This window comes from Colobus angolensis, unplaced genomic scaffold (genome assembly GCF_000951035.1).
Source record: "Colobus angolensis palliatus isolate OR3802 unplaced genomic scaffold, Cang.pa_1.0 Scaffold40, whole genome shotgun sequence".
In the NCBI taxonomy this organism is placed as follows: domain Eukaryota; kingdom Metazoa; phylum Chordata; class Mammalia; order Primates; family Cercopithecidae; genus Colobus; species Colobus angolensis.
Genome location: NW_012117377.1, coordinates 9539612 through 9559973, shown reverse-complemented (window position 1 = coordinate 9559973; position 20362 = coordinate 9539612). Strand labels below are relative to the sequence as shown.

General features: G+C 45.0%; 2 protein-coding genes across 4 annotated transcripts in view; one reads left to right on the top strand and one right to left on the bottom strand.

Moving 5' to 3' along the window:
- Positions 1-2696: 2696 nt before the first annotated feature.
- Positions 2697-3738, top strand: LOC105521527 (olfactory receptor 2B11). Its single transcript, XM_011955749.1, has one exon. The coding sequence runs from the start codon at positions 2715-2717 to the stop codon at positions 3669-3671; it is 957 nt and encodes a 318-aa protein (XP_011811139.1). The 5' UTR covers positions 2697-2714; the 3' UTR covers positions 3672-3738.
- A 2911-nt stretch (positions 3739-6649) lies between these two features.
- NLRP3 (NLR family, pyrin domain containing 3) overlaps positions 6650-20362 on the bottom strand; it is a 32185-nt gene continuing 18472 nt past the window's right edge. For 2 of the 3 annotated variants that reach the window (XM_011955746.1, XM_011955747.1), the window contains 4 exons: positions 19558-19728; positions 11463-11633; positions 10774-10944; positions 6650-7049 (listed from right to left, as the gene is read on the bottom strand). In XM_011955746.1, the coding sequence (XP_011811136.1) occupies positions 6950-7049; positions 10774-10944; positions 11463-11633; positions 19558-19728 (613 nt within the window). In that variant the 3' untranslated portion in view covers positions 6650-6949. The remainder of the gene's footprint in view (positions 7050-10773; positions 10945-11462; positions 11634-19557; positions 19729-20362) is intronic. The other variant, XM_011955748.1, reaches the window with a different exon arrangement.

Below are 20362 nucleotides of genomic sequence, written 5' to 3'. Positions count from 1 at the left end.
AACATTGTATGGGTGGGATCACAGCATTGTATGGGTGTTGAATTATTTAACTTTGGTGTTGAACTACAGTGACTGAGGAGTAGAACATGATTAGAAAGAACCTCAGTACTTGGCGTCACAGTGACTGAAGGGAAGTCAGCCAGAATTAAGGTGAAGGAGCTGCTTTGAGTCTGGGAGGATGGCTGCCAGGTGAAATTTGGGATGCCTCAGTTCACAATGTCAAAAAGGGGGTTAGAGGTCAGTGAGGAACTGGCAGATGTAAAAACAGCCTGGAGGGATTCCGTTTGAATGCGACGGCAACATTTGTGGGAATGATTGTGTCCATCCAGGGAAGCAAGGCTGTGCCATGGGGGGCACCTGTACTTGGGTAGTGGGAAGATGAAAGAAGGTCAAGGAGCGCAGAGGCCAGACACCTATGAAAGCTCCATGTGGAAAGGCCTGAATAGAAGGGCATCAGATCCAGGGCATGAGGGGCAGGGCTGGGCAGTATCCAGCTTTGCCGTTGAGAAACTGTGTGTGTGTGCACACGCATGCAGGTGTGTGCACGTGTGTACTTAAGTGTGCACATGTACAGTGGACTATAATTACAAGAAAACCTCTCCTCTGTAATCCCAGCCCCTTTCTCTCCTGCGACCTTCTTCTCCCTCATCTCCCCTTCCCAGCATCTTCTTTTGTCTCAGTCGTTTAGGCGACTGCCCTTGCTGCTCCCCATGTCACCAGCTGCTCTTTTTTTAAAGCAAAGTTCTGGAGAGAATAGTAGTTAAGAGCAGGAGTTTGGCTTATCAGTCCCGGCTTTACCATTTGCTGCCATGTAACTAAGGTAGACCAGCTATCCTCCCAAGTCACTCAGTGAATTAGGGGTGAAAACATGGACCTTGCTGAGATATTAAAGCAACATCAAGTTATTATTACAGTACCTGGATCGTCGTGAGTGGTAAATCACTTGTCTTTATTATAAATTGCCGCCTACATTGACCCCTCTATCTTTCTTGCTTCCTTCATTCTCTCATTTCTTTCTTCATTATCCCTACAACTTCTCCCTTTTCTTCCAGGTTAGGCTCTGAAAAGAAACTCTGGAATCAGAAGTCTCAGAAGGAGAAATGTCATAATTCCTTTACTTCTTAATAATTAGGCTTGAACATGTGCTAGCTTGACTTTGCTCGGCCACAGCTCACTGTTTTGGCTGGCATCTTGCGCTCATTGGAGATAAGATCACATTCTGTGAAGTTTATGTCGTAAGTATTGTTGATAGAATCTGGGAGGAAGTCCAATAATTGAGTGTTTCACAAGAATATTGGAAACTTTCTAACAAACCTTGTGTAGTTTTGAAACTAGAGAAGCAGGAGGGAAATTTTGAACTTATTCCTCCATTGAAACCCTGGAGTTTGAGTTGTTTCCCAGTAACAGTAGAGTTCTTCAGAATATCAACTGGGGCAGCGGGGAACACCTGTTGCAATATCTAAGCTGAGCAGATCTCCGTTAGTTTTACAGGCTATGCATAAGGTACCACATCACGAATAAAAATCCTTCATAAATTATCTGCTTGCAGGATTTATTATTAACAAATTATTAATTAGTTTATTAATAATATTTTTCAATCCTATCATGGAGCATTTCATCCCCATCAGGAACTGGAAGGTGTGCAATGCTGGAGCGAGTGTAGGAGGTGAGAAGCCAAGGGTGCAGTCGAAAGGAGCCACGAATCAGCAGGTGGCAACCCAGTTGCTTCCTAACAGCAATGGTTTCAGAAATCAAATTGGCTGTTTTCTGTCACTGAGGGGTGACAGCTGCTTGGCAAAGAAATGGTGCAGGAAATTGGAATGTCACTCAAGCCATCAGATAAAACCTAGCCGTAGAGGGCAGTCTGATCTTCCCGTAGACAGTTCCAGGGACTACGTTTCTCACGCCAATCAAGAGCTTTCTCCCTGTGCTCAAAATTCCATGCTCTGGGGTCTCATTAGCTACCATGACCTACTCAGGGGCTGAAGTAACATATGACTTGGCTCTTCCACTCCAGAGACTCACAGGACCTAGAACTGTGCTGCTTTTACCACCAGTGTGAGTGACAGGGCTGCCCTGTGCGTGAGCAGTCTTGAAAGCAGAGATCAGCATGAATCGGGGAGCCGGATGCAAGCGTGAGCAGGTGATGGGGGGTGGTTCTATCAATACAGCCCCCAGCTGCTCACAAAGCCCTTCTGCTTGCTTTATGTCACCGCCCACCTCCCTCCTACCACTACCTCCCAAAATGGGAAAGCCTAAAAAGGTGGACAATTCCCTGTCGATGTGGAGGTAGACAGAAATCGAACATTCCGACGGTGACGGGAGCTGTGGCAGGCTTCACTCTACCTGGAACACAACTGTCATTCATGAGGTATTCTTCTCACATACTTAATGTCTCTATCGTCCCCAAGTCTTGGCAATTGAAGCAGGTATTTCTCCCCATTTCACAGATGCAGAAGTTCAGGGAGATTAAATGGCTTTAGTTGAGGCCACTGAGTAGGAAGGAGAGCAAAGACACAGAGGCTACTGCTGGGGCTCTTTGTTCTGAACCCTCCACATCCCAGCGTCTCCACAGAGGTAAGGAGAATCAAACAGGCCATCACCTGGGGAAGGAAGAGTGGCTGCAAGAGGGAGGAAACCAATCAGTTCCTCTTCTCAGGTATTATTCATTCCGAGTTTCTCAGTTTGTCACAGGTGCCAGAAAATGCCGCAGCATGAAAACTGACAACCAGAGCTTCTCAGGGGACCCCCCTAAAGCCTTCATCCTTCTGGGTGTGTCTGACAGGCCATGGCTGGAACTCCCTCTCTTTGTGGTCCTCCTGCTGTCCTACGTGCTGGCCATGTTGGGGAACGTCGCCATCATCCTGGCATCCCGGCTGGATCCTCAACTCCACAGCCCCATGTACACCTTCCTCAGCCACCTGTCCTTCCTGGACCTCTGCTACACCACCACTACGGTCCCTCAGATGCTGGTCAACATGGGCAGTTCCCAGAAGACCATCAGCTACGGAGGCTGCACTGTGCAGTATGCAGTCTTCCACTGGCTGGGATGCACGGAGTGCATCCTCCTGGCCGCCATGGCCCTGGACCGCTACGTGGCCATCTGCGAGCCCCTGCACTACGCCATTCTCATGCACCGTGCTCTCTGTCAGCTGCTCGTGGCTCTGGCCTGGCTCAGTGGCTTCGGCAACTCCTTCGTGCAGGTGGTCCTGACTGTGCAATTGCCGTTCTGCGGGCGGCAGGTGCTAAACAACTTTTTCTGCGAGGTTCCGGCCATGATCAAGCTGTCGTGTGCCGACACAGCTGTGAATGATGCCACGCTGGCTGTGCTGGTGGCCTTCTTCGTGTTGGTGCCCCTGGCTCTCATCCTTCTCTCCTACGGCTTTATTGCCCGCACAGTGCTCAGGATCCAATCCTCCAAGGGACGACACAAGGCCTTTGGTACGTGTTCCTCCCACCTGATGGTCGTCTCCCTCTTCTACCTACCTGCCATTTACATGTATCTTCAGCCCCCTTCCAGCTACTCCCAAGAGCAGGGCAAATTTATTTCTCTCTTCTATTCCATAATCACCCCCACTCTCAATCCCTTCATCTACACCCTGAGAAATAAAGATGTGAAGGAGGCTCTGAGAAGACTCCTGGCCAGGATCTGGAGGCTCTGTGGACGATGAGGACGTGAGATGTAGCGATTCCATCAATTGAAGAACACTGCACAAGTCTAATGTGCACTCAGAGCATCTTTCACTTAAGGAGTTAATACCCAGAGAGCTCAACAACCCTGTCTTCAAACATCTCACTTCCTGTCATAATGCCCCAAATCCCACAGCAACAAAGTTCATTTTAAAAGTGTAATTCTAAGAGGCCATATGTTTTTAAGCATTGTTTAAATAGACTTCAACAAGTATGTGTGGAATTATTTAACTTCCAATTTCCTGATTCTTTTCTCTTTTCCTCTTCCTGTATTTCTTTTATTCTCTCCCCACTTGTCTCTTTTCTATTACTCCTAAGTATACACAAGATGAAGCTGAAATACAATCTTATTTTACTTATAATGAATATGTGTTTTTCTCCATATATGTAAATCTCCACAAATTTTACATGACTTTTTCAAACAATTCCAGGAATTAAGTAGATTGCTATCTCTTTCCTGTGATTTTGGATTTTTTTTTCTCTGTAGTTCACATTTTCTTCTATAGAAAGTTTTTCCATGAAATGTAAACTAGTACAAAAACTAGTACAACCACTATGGAAAACAGTGTGAAGATTCCTTAAAGAACTAAAAGTAGATCTACCATTTGATTCAGCAATGCCACTACTGGGTAACTACCCAGAGGAAAATAAGTCATTATATGAAAAAGTTACTTGCTCATGCGTGTTTATAGCAGCACAATTTGCAATTGGAAAAATACGGAACTAGCCCAAATGCCCATCAGTCAACTAGTGAATAAAGAAAATGTGAGACAGGCCAGGCACAGTGGCTCATGCCTATAATCCCAGCACTTTGGGAGGCCAAGGCGGGTGAATCATGAGGTCAGGAGCTCAAGACCAGCCTGGCCAAGATGGTGAAACCCTGTCTCTACTAAAAATACAAAAATTAGCTGGGCATGGTGGCACACGCCTGTAATCACAGCTACTCAGGAGGCTGAGGCAGAGAATTACTTGAACCCGGAAGGCGGAGGTTGCAGTGAGCTGAGGTCACGCCACTGCACTCCAGACTGGGTGACACAGTGAGACTCCATCTCAAAAAAAAAAAAAGAAAAAAGAAAAAGAAAATGTGAGATATATACCATGGAAAAACACTATTCAGTCATAAAAAGGAATGAAATAATGGCATTCTCAGCAACCTGGCCAGTTTTAAAGTCCTAATGCCCAAAAGTTATCTTTCTCTCTTTCAAGCTCAGCTATGTGTTTCTGATTACATTATTTATACAGGTATCAAAGTGTTTGTAGCAGGAAGGCAGTTGGTAATAGTTCACCAAGATGCAGAAACCCAATCTCCAGTTGGTGCTGCTCAGAAATGCTAACAAGACAGAGTTTGCAATAGAATGTAAATCTCACACTGTTTCCCTTATAAAAACAGTCTTAAGGGTTTTTTTAAATGTCAGCTCATCTAAAAGGCATGTTTAATAATGTGATTGTTTTACATTCTTATACAAACTCCTATATTGACAGTTCATAGACCACACTTTGAGTAGCAAAGTGTGGCTACTTTGATGGCTAATTGTATAGAGGAAGTAGTATTTCCATCTTGAGCAATTCCATGTGGTTTAAGAGTTGTCAATGTGTTGAGAAGCAATTAGTAAATATTTCCTTAAAACTTAATGCTCTGTGAAGTATGATAGATGAACTGTTCCTCGGATAGGATAAATCCAAAATAAGCTGTTATCAACTGAAAGCAAGATGCATCTTCTACATAATACTTCTAGTTAGGAGTGCAGGCTCTGATAGCCTCAAACCTTTCACTCCACGACTTTTTAATTTTTTTTTTATTATACTTTAAGTTCTAGGGTACATGTGCATAACGTGCAGGTTTGTTACATATGTATACTTGTGCCATGTTGGTGTGCTGCACCCATCAACTCGTCAGCACCCATCAATTCATCATTTATATCATGTATAACTCCCCAATGCAATCCCTCCCCCCTCCCCCCTCCCTGTGATAGGCCCCAGTGTGTGATGTTCCCCTTCCCGAGTCCAAGTGATCTCATTGTTCAGTTCCCACCTATGAGTGAGAACATGCGGTGTTTGGTTTTCTCTTCTTGTGATAGTTTGCTAAGAATGATGGTTTCCAGCTGCATCCATGTCCCTACAAAGGACGCAAACTCATCCTTTTTTATGGCTGCATAGTATTCCATGGTGTATATGTGCCACATTTTCTTAATCCAGTCTGTCACAGATGGACATTTGGGTTGATTCCAAGTCTTTGCTATTGTGAATAGTGCCGCAATAAACATACGTGTGCATGTGTCTTTGTAGTAGAATAATTTATAATCCTTTGGGTATATACCCAGTAGTGGGATGGCTGGGTCATATGGTACATCTAGTTCTAGATCCTTGAGGAATTGCCATACTGTTTTCCACAATGGTTGAACTAGTTTACAATCCCACCAACAGTGTAAAAGTGTTCCTATTTCTCCACATCCTCTCCAACACCACTCCACGATTTTCATTCTATCCTAGCAAAGATGAAATTCCACTCATTACAGTTAGAGTGAGGTAATTTTTTAAAAATTATCTACAATAGAACCATTTGCCAAAGTGACTTTTAAAATGCACCAAGCAATTTAATTTACCTTTAGTGCTTTAGAGAAATAATTTAAAAAATGTCTGGGTACTCTTTTTTAAAATTAAGAAAAGGAAACAATTTAATTAAATACATACAAAAAAAAGTTTTACATATTCCTGAATTTTCAACTAGCTACAAAAAGCATGAATCATTCTTATTAGAAAACAACAGTATTACAAAAATTTTAAATAAATAAATAGCTGCCATAAAGTTTTAACATAATATATAGTCAACTAGTTCTGTGTTATGGTCAGTTAATAGAAAGAGAGCAGGAATGATGATATGAGCAAAAGTAAACAGAACAAAGAAGAAAAAAATGATAGGAAAAAGAAAGTTAGACAGTGAGAAGAGAAAAATAAAGACAAAGAAAGTGCTTTATTGAACGAGCTAATTACATGAGGTCACCAAGAGGAGCATCCTCTAACTGAGGCGCTGTGATGAGAACGACATCCGATGCTGTCATTGCCCTAGTGTCTTCCTCACCGGGCGCAAAGGAGATGCCCCAGCTCTCCACACGAAGGCATGGCGGGCAAGCTCTTCTCCGACACTCCACCGGAACGATCACAGAGCTGCGCTTTTGGCCTGGATGGATCGCAGCTCACTCCACCTGAGGACCCCGGGCAGCCCCGAGAACGCTGGCGTCTGGCAGCCCTGCTTCCACCCCTACCACGAAGGCTCAAAGACGATGGTCAGCTCAGGCTTTTCTTCTTGAAGTGTTTCTAACGCCCTTTTTGTCTCATAATTGAAATACATTTCAGACAACCTGTAAAAGCAAATAGAAAGCCTGGGTTGCCCACTTCAGATAACTCTCTCAGAGTCGTTAACCTTAGAAGTCTCATCTCTCCATTTCCCTAAACTCCACACACTTCTAAAATGTTAAAACAAACAAACAAACAAACAAAACGGGGACCACAACTCCCAGAGTGCCCCGCGCCCTCGCCGCTGTCGCCGCCGCCGAGACCAAGATGGCCGCGAGACTTGGCGCCTTCCTCAAGAATGCCTGGGCCGAGGAGCCAGTGCTCGTCGTGTCCTTCGTCATCGGGAGCCTGGCCGTAATTCTGCCCCCGTTCAGCCCCTACACCAAGTACTCCATCACCATCAACAACGCGCTACAACTACCCAGTGCCCGTCTGCAATGATGGGAACAGCCTGACGTGCCCAGCCACCCCCAGACCCCCAGGGCCCCAGCCTGGAGTGGCTGAAGAAACTGTGAGCACCCCCAATGACAGAGGAGGCCCCTCCCACAGCTCCCAGTAAAAATGTGGGGGAAAAAAAAAGCTCTAAGTGCCCAATGTGCTTCCTGTTATATTTTTAACTATCTAGTTGGGAACTTTTTAAGCACACATAAAAGTATAGAAAATAGTATGATGAGCCCCCTGTGTCCATTACCCAAGTTCGACTATTAAACAGGTCATGTCAACTTGTTTCTTCTATTGCCCAGCCACTCCTCCCACCCATGGATTATTTTAAATGTTGCATTTAATGCATCTGTCAATAATTCACTTTGTGCCACTAAAATATAATTACAATATCACTATCACACCAAAACTGTTTAACAATTATTTCTTAGTATCACTGTATGTCCAGTCAGCATTTACACTTCCTTAACTGTCTTGTAAATTTTTTTACCTTATGTTCATTTAGTCATGAACCCAACCAATTCCACATATTGCATTTGTCCAGGATGCCTCTCACATTTTCTTCGATGTAAGTTCTTCCTCCTCTTTAATAAAGTTTCCCTTGCAACTTAACTAATAAATCCGCCCATTTGTCCTGCACCATTTCTAACCATCTCAGTTTGATGGTGTTATATACTGAATGCTTGTCTTCCTTAAAAATTCCCATGATGAAGCTGGAACCCCTAATGTGATGGTACTTAAAGGTGAGGCCCTTGGGAGGTAGGTAGAGTTAGATGAAGTGGTGAGGGTGGGGCCCTCAGGATGGGGTGAGTGCCCTTACAGGAGAGATACCAGAGAGTTTGTTCTTTCTCCCCTGTCTTCTCTCTCTTGCCTCCCCTCACTCCATGCAATCACACAGCAAGAAGGTAGCCATCTGCAAGTCAGGAAGAGGACTCTCGCCAGCAACCAAATTCATCAGAGACTTGATTTTGGACTTTCCAGCCTCCAGTATTGTGAGAAAATAAATCTCCGTGTTTGAGTCACACAGTCTAGAACAGCTTGTTATCGCAGCCTGAGAAAACAGGTTGATTGCATTCATGGATTCTTCAATCTATTTTGAGCCTGTCCCTTAGCCTGGGTCCTGAATGTCCCTCAGGGCTAGGTCAGTGACTCTACATGTAGAAGTGTCCCCAGCTTTGACCTGACCAATCCTTCTTTTCTTCCCCCATCTCTCTTAGCTTTGGGAATGTTGGCTTGTCCTGCAGCAAACGTGCTCAATTACGTCGAAACAAGGATGCAAGGCTGATTCAAACTTGTATTAATTCAAACCTGCATTCCAACAACTTCTCAGCCTTGAGATCATTAATATGGACAGAAGTCCCTGGACTAAAGGAATTTATATTTTGGGAGCAGAAATAGATAATAAATAAACAAGAAAACAACATAGTACATAAGATGTGCTTCACTGCAGAGGAGAATGAAGAATGAGAAGAGAAGAAAAAAGCGCTTGCTTCTATTTTCAGTAGAATAGTCAAAGACAGCCTCGCAGAGAGGAAGACTTTTTTTTTTTTTTGAGACGGAGTCTCGCTCTGTCGCCCAGGCTGGAGTGCAGTGGCCAGATCTCAGCTCACTGCAAGCCCCGCCTCCCGGGTTTATGCCATTCTCCTGCCTCAGCCTCCCGAGTAGCTGGGACTACAGGTGCCCGCCACCTCGCCCGGCTAGTTTTTTGTATTTTTTAGTAGAGACGGGGTTTCACCGTGTTAGCCAGGATGGTCTCGATCTCCTGACCTCGTGATCCGCCCGTCTCGGCCTCCCAAAGTGCTGGGATTACAGGTTTGAGCCACCGCGCCTGGCCGAGGAAGACTTTTAAGAGAGAATTTAAGAATGTACAGAGAATAATGCATGTGGATACTGAAGGGGCGAGAGTTCTAGGCAGCAAGAAAAGCAAGTGCAAAAATCCAGAGATGACAGTGTTCTTGCAAAACAGCAAGGAGACCACTGTACTGGGGTAAAATAAGCAAGGGTTGGAAGAAGCGGAATCTTCGGAAGCAGGAGAGGCTGGATTATGTAGGGCATGGAATCTACCATGAGTTTGTTGCTCTGATTATGAGTGATAAGAAGTCACCAGACGATGTTGGCAAGAGTGATATGATCTGAGTTACATTTTAGCTGAATCCCTTGTCTGCTAAAATCAGAATAACAGATGCAGGGTGGCCTGTCAGAATGCCACCATGACAATCCAGACACCAGGTGATGGTGGCTTGAGCCGGGGAAGAAGCCATGAAGCTGGCCAGAAGTCGTCAGGGAGTGGCCAAGCTGGGAAGGTAGAGCTCACAGGATGTGCTGACACACTGGACGTGGTTATAAGAAAAAAGAGACAGTGATGACAGAACCAGAAATGTTTTGGCCTGAGCAACTTGGAGGAAGTGACCATTGACTGAGATGGGGAAGAATCAGGTTTCAGGTAGAAGAGAATAGCATGGGTGTGGATCTGGATGTGACGTTTGAGAGGTTTATTAAACCTCCAAGAAGAAAGATCAGACAAGCATGCAGACACAGAATTTACGGACATATAATCTGGAGGCCACAGCACATATATCATGAATCCAGAAGACCAGGTAATTTAAATGAGGGAGAAAGTGTAGGGAAGAAAAATTAGCCCAGCGACTGAGCTCTGAGGATTCAACACATAGGGGTCAGGATGATGAAGAAAAGGTCAGAAAGGAGACTGAGTAGAAAGAGCTGATGAAATAGGAGAAAACCCAGGAGAACATGTTGGCCTTAAAGCCAAGCAGTGAAAACGTCTTCAGGGAAAAGTGCGATCATCACGGCTGACAGAACCGTGGGACTCGCCAGGAAGCTCTTACTAGAGAGGAGACGACTACCTCAGTGGTATCACAGAGGCGGGTCGGCAATCTCCCGACACACTGTTGAATTTCGTGTAATTTCCAATCTTGCTGTTCCTGGAGCACTCTTTTCCCATTTAGAAATCCTCAGAAACAAAACAAAAAGATCTCCACTATGTAAAGACCCTTCCAATTCGGAGGAATCATAGACGAGTTTTACAAAGTACGGTTCCTTGTGTAGAACAGAATCCTCCTTGGCCATGATCGCATTAGGACTTGTGTTTCTTTAGGGAATATGGATGAAATCCAGCTTAACCTTGGTTGTTCTAATGGTCTCAATGAAGTGGAATGTGTAGTTTAAGCCCCATATTCTCTGTTTTAAAAAATCCACACAATTGACCCAGGCCCAACCTAATCCTGAGTGGCTGCAAATGAAGCCAGAGTCATCCTGGATTTTGATAACAGTCAACATTTCCTGAGAACTCAGAGTCCAGCCACGGGCATCTCTGCAGAGCACACTCACCCCAGGTTCTGCAGGAGGCAGCTCTGCTGTTTCAGCACTTCACAGAACATCATGACCCCCAGGTCGCCCAGGTCATTGTTGCCTAGGCTCAGCTTTCGCAGGCTCTGGCTGGAGGTCAGAAGCGTGGAAAGATCCCAGCAGCAGTGTGACGTGAGGCTGCAGTTGTCTAATCTGCAAAAAGGGGGTGATTTAAAGAAAACGTCCCCTTAACAATCCCCCCGGCTCCCCAAGATCTTAGCATCTTAGTCTGTCTTCTTTCAGGTACAAAAAAAAAAAGAGCACAGGACTAACTAGCTTGAAGCAGCCTTGTATGCCAGAAATTATTCCTCTCTCTCCTTTTCAGATAGGAGCATCTCTTTCAAATCCACTGCACTGCACAGATCAAATTAGTAACAGTGGTTTGTTCACTGATTTACCGAATTCTGTGCCCTTCCCTACATTTCCATTAAATATAAGTGTCATACGGCCCCCTTGTTTTGTGGTACAGAACTGTGATGGAAAGGACTCAAGTTCCTACCTTTATATCATCTAGAAGGACTCCTCCCAGTCCCATGATCCTGTAACAAGGCAAACTCTAAGAAGACACCTCACTTCTAAGATACAGATTATCTTGTGGCCACTCTGCCTAAACTTCCCTCCACCCTTGGCCACCATGTGTTCCCATCGCTGTAATAAGCGGAAGGACTTACTCCAACACCTGAAGCTTGCAGTCGGGGTGCAAGAGTCCCTCACAGAGTAGCTTGATCCCCTTGTCTCCGAGAGTGTTGCCTCGCAGGTAAAGGTGCGTGAGATTCTGATTAGTGCTGAGTACCAAGGACAAAGCTGAACAACAGACTGACGTAAGGCCAGAATTCACCAACCTGTAGAAGGATGGGGAGAAGGGTCCTCAGTGCCCAGCTCTTCCCCAACACTGTGCAGCTGCTTCGACTCAGTGCCCTGTCCTCCCTCAGCAGCTGCAGCCTTTAGCTCAGAGAGCAGAAGCCAGCATCTCAGATATGATCTGGAGAGAGCATGGCCTGCTGTCTGTGGCTGCCACAGGAGACACAAATGATGCCTCAGCAGACGTTTTGCGGGATCACTCCGACAGAAAGAGAGCCAAGGCAAACTGAGCCGGTTACCCCATACTCCTCCTGCTTCTCACACAGCTTTCCTCCAGCCAGGACTGCTCCTCAGCACCACTCCTTCCAGAAACACATCCCAGTGGTTATCCTTGACTAATAGTGGCCGTAACACTGCAGACACCTGTTTTTTGTTTGCTTGTTTGTTTTTGCTTTTGTTTTTGTTTTGCTTTTGTTTTGTTTTGAAGAGAGACAGGAAAAAAAAATCCTCCTCATGGGAAGTCGGTGCGGATTTAAACATCAAAGACAACAGGTGAACGTCCATTGTGACCTTCTAAGCTGTAGCTAGGGCTGTGAAAGAACACTGTGGGGCCCTTAGCAATTGCCACCTCCCGCCTTCCTGCTCCCCCAAATGCCCCTTTCACTTCTTTCTCGCTGCAGCCCTCAACCACATTGGAGAAGTGGGAGGATCATTTGAGTTCAGGAAGTCGAGGCTGCAGTGAGCCATGATTGCGCTGCCACACTCTAGCCTGGGCGACAGAGTGAGACCCTGCCTAAATAAATAAATAAGGCCAGGTGCAGTGGCTTATGCCTGTAATCCCAGCACATTGGGAGGCCCAGCACTTTGGGAGGGTGGATCACGAGGTCAGGAGTTCAAGATCAGCCTGGCCAACATGGTGAAACCCCGTCTCTACTAAAAATATAAAAATTAGTCAGGGTGGTGGGCACCTGTAATCCCAGCTACTCGGGGAGGCTGAGGCAGGAGAATTGCTTGAACCCGGGAGGGAGAGGTTGCAGTGAGCCGAGACTGCCAATGCACTTCAGCCTGGGTGACAGAGTGAGACTCTGTCTCAAAAACAAATAAAAAAAAAAAAAAAAAGACAGGCTCTTGCTCTGTCACCCAGGCCGAGTGCACAACTCACTGCAGCCTTAAACTCCTGGGCTCAGACAATCCACCCACCTTGGCCTCCCAAAGTGCTGGGATTACAGGCATGAACCACTGTGCCTGACCCAGAGACCAGTCTTATTTGATTATTATATCAACCTGGCAAGGAAGGAGTGCAGCTAAAACTATTACATACATTTTACAGATTAGAAATCTAAGGCTTATAAAGATTACATGTTTCTCTCAAGGCCACAGAGCAGGTGTGTGGTAAGGAGGGATCCAGATCTGGACTTCCCACGTTTTAGTCTCATCGTCTCCCCACTGCCCTTTCTGTCCACCTCTCTCTTCCTTCTGCACAGCAAAGGGCCTCTTAGAGCATAAAACCCCAGAAATGCATTAATCTCAATGGAATTAAGAGTTTTGATGTACTATTCTTGAGTCAAATTAAGCCCATTCTATCACCCAGGAAGAGCATAAGAGCTCTAAAATCACCAGTGGTGTAATTCCTAGGAGCACAGATGCTCAGAGGGTAGTCTAGTACACAGAAAGCCTCATACTCCAGCCCTTCCACAAAGCCAGCAGTAGCCTCCTTCCTGCCAGAGTCCTTGGTAATGGCATGTTTTTTAAGCTCTTTGGTGTCTAAGAGGCAGGAAAAATAGAAATACAGAAAAAGTTTATTCAGACAGCAAAGTGTGAGCAGATGACCAGCAGGAAAAAGCGATTATCCACCCACTGGTTTCTGTCTTCCCAATTAAGGAAGAATCAAATTGAAAAGACACAGTAAGCAAGACTAATGGGGAAATGAAACCCAAGAGAGACAGACAAAAACAAAGCAAGTTTGGAGTGGCTTCTGCTGAGCTCTCACCCCAGGTAAGAATTCTATCAGAGGGTTGTTGTTAACGACCATGCAGAAGGGATGTGTAGGATTCCTGGCAAAGGCCAGGGACATTCCAGCAGAATGGGGATGGTCTTCAAAGAGGAAAATTTTGAGAAAATATTTTTAAAGTCATGTAGTTAAAGTTATGCAGGCTTTACCGTTATTTCCAAAAAGGAGTAGAATGGATTATTCAACAGACGTCTGGGGAGCAGTACGCAGTAGTAGTAGTAACAGAAGTGGCAACAGACAGTGTCGTTTTGTTAAGAACATGTCATACCCAAATTGTGAAAATGCTGGTAACTATTAAGCAATGGTTACACTGAACACATAATAAAGTGTTTAAAGAATCAAACAACCATGTCCCACCAACCAATCCTTGGATTACAGGAATGTGATCGACATAACATCTTGATTTGAAGCAATCCACCTAACTGAACTCTACATTTACCAAGCTAGATATCTTGCTGTGTACTGTATTAAGTTAATTTGTTGGGGATTTTTATTTATTAACTACCTGCCTATGTCACAAAAATGTCTCATAATGAAAACTGAATCCCAGTGCTTTGGGAGGCCCAGGTGGGAGGACCACTTGAGGCCAGGAGTTTGAGACAAGCCTGGGCAACATGGCTCTACAAAAACATTTTTAAACATTACCCAGGCATGGTGGTGCACACCTGCAGTCCGAGCTACTCAGAAGGCTGAGGCAGGAAGATTGCTTGAGCCCAGGAGTTCAAGGCTACAGTGAGCTATGATCCTACCACTGCACTCCAGCCTGAGCCACAGAGAAAAACCCTGTCTTAAAAAAAGAAGGGAAAGAAAGAAAGAGAGAGAGAGAAAGAAAGGGAGAGGGAGAGAGAGAGAGGAAGGAAGGAAGGCAGGAAACTGAGGAAGAAGATTGAACATTTTTTGAGTATTTATTGTGTGCTTGAATGGATGATGACTTCAAATAGGGTTATCTCATTGAATTATCACAACCTCAAGATGGGAATGTTATTTTTATCCCTACTTTTACATGGACAAAATGAGGATCACAGCAATTAAAAAATAAGTAGGAGCTTCTTAGATGGATGGTAGAAAGTGGGAAGTGGGGGTAACCCTCCAGGCAAAAAGAAAAGAGTATGCAAGGATAAGGAAGATTAAAAGAACCACCAAGATGTTTCAGAACTAATTCATAGCTGGGCACAGTGATGTCCACCTATAGTCCCAGCTACTTGAGCATCTGAGACAGGAGGATTGCTTGAACCCAGGAGTTCAGATGAGATTGGGGGCTCTGGGTGGTATGGCTGTAGATGAACCCAGGAGTTCAAATTCAGCCTGAGCAACATAGCAAGTCCGCATCTCTAAAACAGCAAAACAAAACTTATTCAACATGACTCAAAATGGAGTGCAAGCTGTGGTAGGAGAGAGGGCAGTATCAGGGACAGCCTTGTGTGCCAAGCTAAGATGTCACTCTGACTACAGAGAAGAACTTTTGAAAGTTTTTGAACAAACGGTCAATATTTTCAAATTTGCATTTTAAAAAGTTCCCTCTGGTGTAATGATGAGCGGTAGAGGGAACTGAAAGCAGAGCTTTAGGACCGTCCTCCGTTTACTCACTCGGCAGCCTCCTGGAAAGCCCCACCATTCAACGAGGCGGGAGGAAGAGGGCAGGAGCAGGTCAGAGAACAGGGGTGGAAGGTGGGGTATGATAATTAAACCAATGTTGCAAAGGCTCAGCATGTGTGATCTTGAGCAACATTGAGACAGGCAGCACACAATATGCAGCCAGATATGAGGACCTAAAGTTCAAGAAAAAACAAAATGTGGCTATACCTAACACATAGGCTATACCTAACACACAGCCACATCTATGGCTACACCTAACACATAAAGTGCGTAAAAGTTTTGACTGATTAATGCCACTTATAGATATCTATCTCAAAAGCAAATGCATAAACTATACATAACATTTATACACATGCATAAAACTATATATAAAAATGTGCTTTTTGCAGAGTTGTTTGTAATAGTGGAAAAGAACAGTTATCCCAAAATGCATTATTTGACTAAATAAATTATGGTAAAGGACACTATGGGATATTATGCCCCAAATCAATAGATCTACACAAATCAGTGTGGAAATTTATCCATGATAAATAAAAAAAGAGTATCACAGAAAAATATTTATATCATGGTTCTAGTTTCAATAGATATGGTGCTATGGATTGAATTGTTTCCTCCAAGACTTTATATATGGAAGTCCTAGGCGCCAGTACTTCAGATTGTGACATTATTTGGATATATGGTTACTGAAAATGTAATTAGTTAAGATGAGGTCATTACTAATCTAACATGACTTGTGTTCTTTCACAGGGAAACATGGGACATGGAGAAAGATGCACAGAGACACAGGGAAGACGCCACGTAGACATAAAGGCAATGGTGTGGGAGAGGCATCGACAGGTCAAGGAATGTCAAAATGTGTCAGCAAGATGACATTCCACCAGACACCAAAGAGAAGCACGAACAGATTCCCCACAGCCCTCAGAAAGACCCAGCCTGCTGGTATCTTAATCTCACACTTCTGGCCTCCAGAACTGAGGGATAATAAATTTCTGTTGTTTAAGCTTCTCTGTTTGTGATACTTTATTACAGCAGCTCTAACAGACTAGGCATTTAAAATACTACGTAACAATGTATTACAAATGCAACATGAAAATCGCATAGGTCTTCATTCACATTACTGATACCATCCAGATCAGCATATACAGGAAATCCATTTGTCCATAATTAGCAACCAATATATGTTCACAAAGCTCTGATACTCCCTTGGATGGATGGACAGACGGATGGACAGATGGACGGATGGATGGACAGATGGATGGATGGACGGACGGACAGACGGACGGATGGACGGACGGACGGACAGATGGACGGACGGATGGATGGACGGACGGATAGATGGATGGATTATATAACAATCTATTGTATTTTTAAAAGTCTGGATGGTTGCTCATCAGACTATTGTAAATGGCTCTCTCAGAAGACGGCTGAGAAGGAGTTTTCACTTTCCACTTTGTACTATGATATGTTTACACCAAGTATGTGTTACTTTTCTAATAAAAACTTTGTGAATGACATCTGGGTTTAAGACCTATTGTTGTTGAAATTGAGAGGTATATGAGAATTCTCAGGGAGTGTAGAAACATTTAGTAACAAACGAACAAACAAAAGGTAAACCAGGCAGGGTGTGTGGCTCACGCCTGTAATCCCAGCACTTCGGGATGCCAAGGCAGGCAGATCACCTGAGGTCAGGAGTTTAAGACCAGTCTAGCAAACATAGTGAAATCCCATATCTACTAAAAACACAAAAAGTAGCCAGGCATGGCAGTGCACACCTGTAGTCCCAGCTACTCAGGAGGCTGAGGCAGGAGAATTGTTGGAACCTAGGAGGTGGAGGTTGCAGTGAGCCAAGATTGCGCCACTGCATTTCAGCCCGGGTGACAGAGTAAGACTCCATTTCAAAAAAAATAAAACGACAAAACTAAACCAGTGGCAAAATCCCCAGACCACAGGAAGAGAAGCCAATGCAGGATCCAGGAAGGGGGAAGCTACAACATTAGCAGGAAAGACAGAGCAGTGACCTAAACATTAGAGAGAAGAAGGCTTCCAAAGAGGAAGAGAGAAGTGAATTAAAGGCAGCAGATGTCAACTGAAATAAGGACTGGGAAGGACCTGTACGACCTACAAGGACCCAGCCTGCTGATGCCTCAGTCTCAGACTCTGGCCTCCAGAACTGAGTGGAATAAACTCTTGTTGTTTAGGCTGCTCTGTTTGTGATACTTTATTACAGGAGCTCTACCAGGTTGGGTATTGACTACATAGAGTGTATTACAGATGCAACAGGCACATTTGTAATTGGCTTGTTTGTCATTTGGAATCTGGAACCAGGATCACTGAGAGTCACCTGAGCGCCTATGGCTGGGTCCCTTCCGTTCCATCTGCTTTGCCTGGAGGGCTCTTCCGGCTCCTTCACAGCCCATCCCATACTTCACTTAGCACCTCTCCAATGTCACCGGCTCAGAGAGGCACTCACCAAGCCTGAGCAGAGAAGCACCCCTCGCCGTCACTCGAGTTTTTCTTATAGCTCTTATATACACTGTATATTGTTTAGCTTGTCTATTATCTGTTATCGTTTCCCTAAAATAATGGTTGTGAAAACAGGGTTGTGGTCTGTTTACTCACGGCTACTGTCAGTGCCCACTACAAAGCCCCCAGAGGGCCTGCAAAATAAAAGGACCCAGTCATGTCTGTTGAACAAACCCAGAGAAGCAGAAGTCAAATTGCTAAGGGAGGGTAATACTCTAGGGCAGTTTGCTAAGGAAGGGTAACGCCCTAAGGCGAGGAAATGAAGGCACTGCAGGAAGACTTCACAGAAAGAGACATGGTCACATGTGAGGATGGGCTGATGGGACAGGCCCAAGGAAGGATCAGAGCTTTGTGACAGATATTGGTTGTTAATTAAGGATTAGTGGATTACTCCTTTGGGAAGACCTTTCCGGCTCTATTTTGTCCTGAATGCTGATCTGGCTGGTATATATATTAATAATGTGAATGAATGAAGACCTATACAATTTGCTCGTTGTATTTGTAGATATCATTGACAGAATCAAGATTCGAAACTGCCTAGTCAATGGGTCAAAAGACGGGTAAGATGAGGTTTAGCAAAGCTAAATTGGAGGTCCCACCCTTAGGCTGAGAGCCAGATGAAGAAGCCCCGTAGAGAGCCCGTTAGCAGCATCTCCTAAGGCAATGCACTGGGAATTAAGGCAGTGGCTGGGAAGGGGGGTCACAGACAGTTTGTCTACACTGAGTTCCACAACCTTCTCTCTGAGTGTCCTTGGACAAAGGTATGAGGCTCCCTGAGTTGCATTTTCTCCTCTTTAAATTGGAGACACAGATACCCAGCTTATAGCATCTTTCTGACGCCAACTGAGAAAATCCATGTAAGAACAGGAAAGAGCAGGTGATACAGGAAAGTGGTACAGGGAAAGTGCATGGTTATTAGTGGGTATTCTCTACTACTGTTTACTGCAGAATTCCAACATGAACCAAAAGGCTTATGTAACTGCCAAAAAACATAAGGAAATCAGAGGCTCCACCAGTGAAACCATAGTTCTCTGCAACAGGAGCTAAAACATCCACCACGTGTCATCAGGTCTGGGCACCACATTTCAAAGAGAGACACTAACAAACCAGCCTGTGTACCTGGGAGAGCATGGCTACACAGGTGAAGGTGCTGAGCCACGACACTGTTGAGGATAAAGAGGCTGCAGGGTAAGAGCTCTCTCCTAGTGCAGAGGCTGCAGGGTAAGAGCTCTCTCCTAGTGCAGAGGCTGCAGGGTAAGAGCTCCCTCCTAGTGCAGAGGCTGCAGGGTAAGAGCTCTCTCCTAGTGCAGAGGCTGCAGGGTAAGAGCTCTCTCCTAGTGCAGAGGCTGCAGGGTAAGAGCTCCCTCCTAGTGCAGAGGCTGCAGGGTAAGATCCCTCTCCTAACGTAGAGGCTGCAGGGTAAAAGTTCCCTCCTAGTGCAGAGGCTGCAGGGTAAGAGCTCTTTCCTAGTGTAGAGGCTGCACGCACTGTGCGATAACTTGCACACTTGCAAGCATGCACACGTAAATGGGTGACTACTCATGTGAGTGCCTTGGAAGCAAGGTTTCCTCTCAATGGGCAACTGGGCTACACCATCTCTAAGGTTTCTTCCAACACTAAGAAACTCTAATGCCATAATCATAAATTAGCATAAATTATCTCATTAGCAGTAGTATACATTATACACATCCAGTCCTTCCAACCATTGCTGATGTTTTTACCTCCTTACTCTACCTTCAACTCTGCCTGACCAGAGTAACCCCCATCCACATTCTCCACATAATTCACCTCTGAAAAGAAGTTACGTTTCTGCTGAGACACTCATGAAGACTTACCCCAGTTTCTGCAGGTTACATTGTGGATTCTTGGCTTTTTCGCATAAAATTGCGACTCCTGTGTCTCCCAGGGCATTCTCCCCCACGTAGAGTCTGGTCAGGGAACGGCTGGTGCTCAATACTGACGCCAGATCCTGACAACACGCTGATGTGAGGCAGCAGCTGACCAGCCTTCCATAAAGATGGCAGAATGTCAGTCATGTCTCTCACCCACGCTCCACCACGAACAAGGAGGCACCCGTACCTGCCACTACCTCTACTCCAGTTTACACATGGAAAGGGAGTGGACACAAGCTCTACGTACACTTCTGATTTCCTCTTCCATCTGGCGGAATAACAAGCAAGCATTCTCCAAGCTCGCACCAATACTACATCTTCCCAGCTGCCTACATTCAGCTTTATTGTGGTGAAATACGTGTAAAATGAAATTTAACATTTTAACCATTTTTAAGTGCACGATTAATGGCCTTAAGCACATTCACACTGCTGTGCAACCATCTTCACCACCGTCTCCAGAACTCCTTTCATCTTGCAGAACTGAAACTCCATAACCACTAAACAATGTCTTCCCATTCCCCACTCTCCCATTGTCTGCAACCACCTTTCTGTCTGTCTCTATGAATCTGACTGTTCTAGGCACCTCCTATAAGGACAATCACAGAGTATTTGCCCCTTGGAGCCTAGCTTATCTCACTTAGCACCATGGCCCTGAGGCTCATCCATGTTGTGGTGCGTACTAGAATTCCTTTTAAAGCTGAATGTACATATATAGCACTTTTCAACACCCTTTATCCGTTGAAGGACG

Excerpts from the sequence above, each read along its gene's own strand:
- LOC105521527 (XM_011955749.1), top strand. The coding sequence starts at position 2,715 with ATGAAAACTGACAACCAGAGCTTCTCAGGGGACCCCCCTAAAGCCTTC.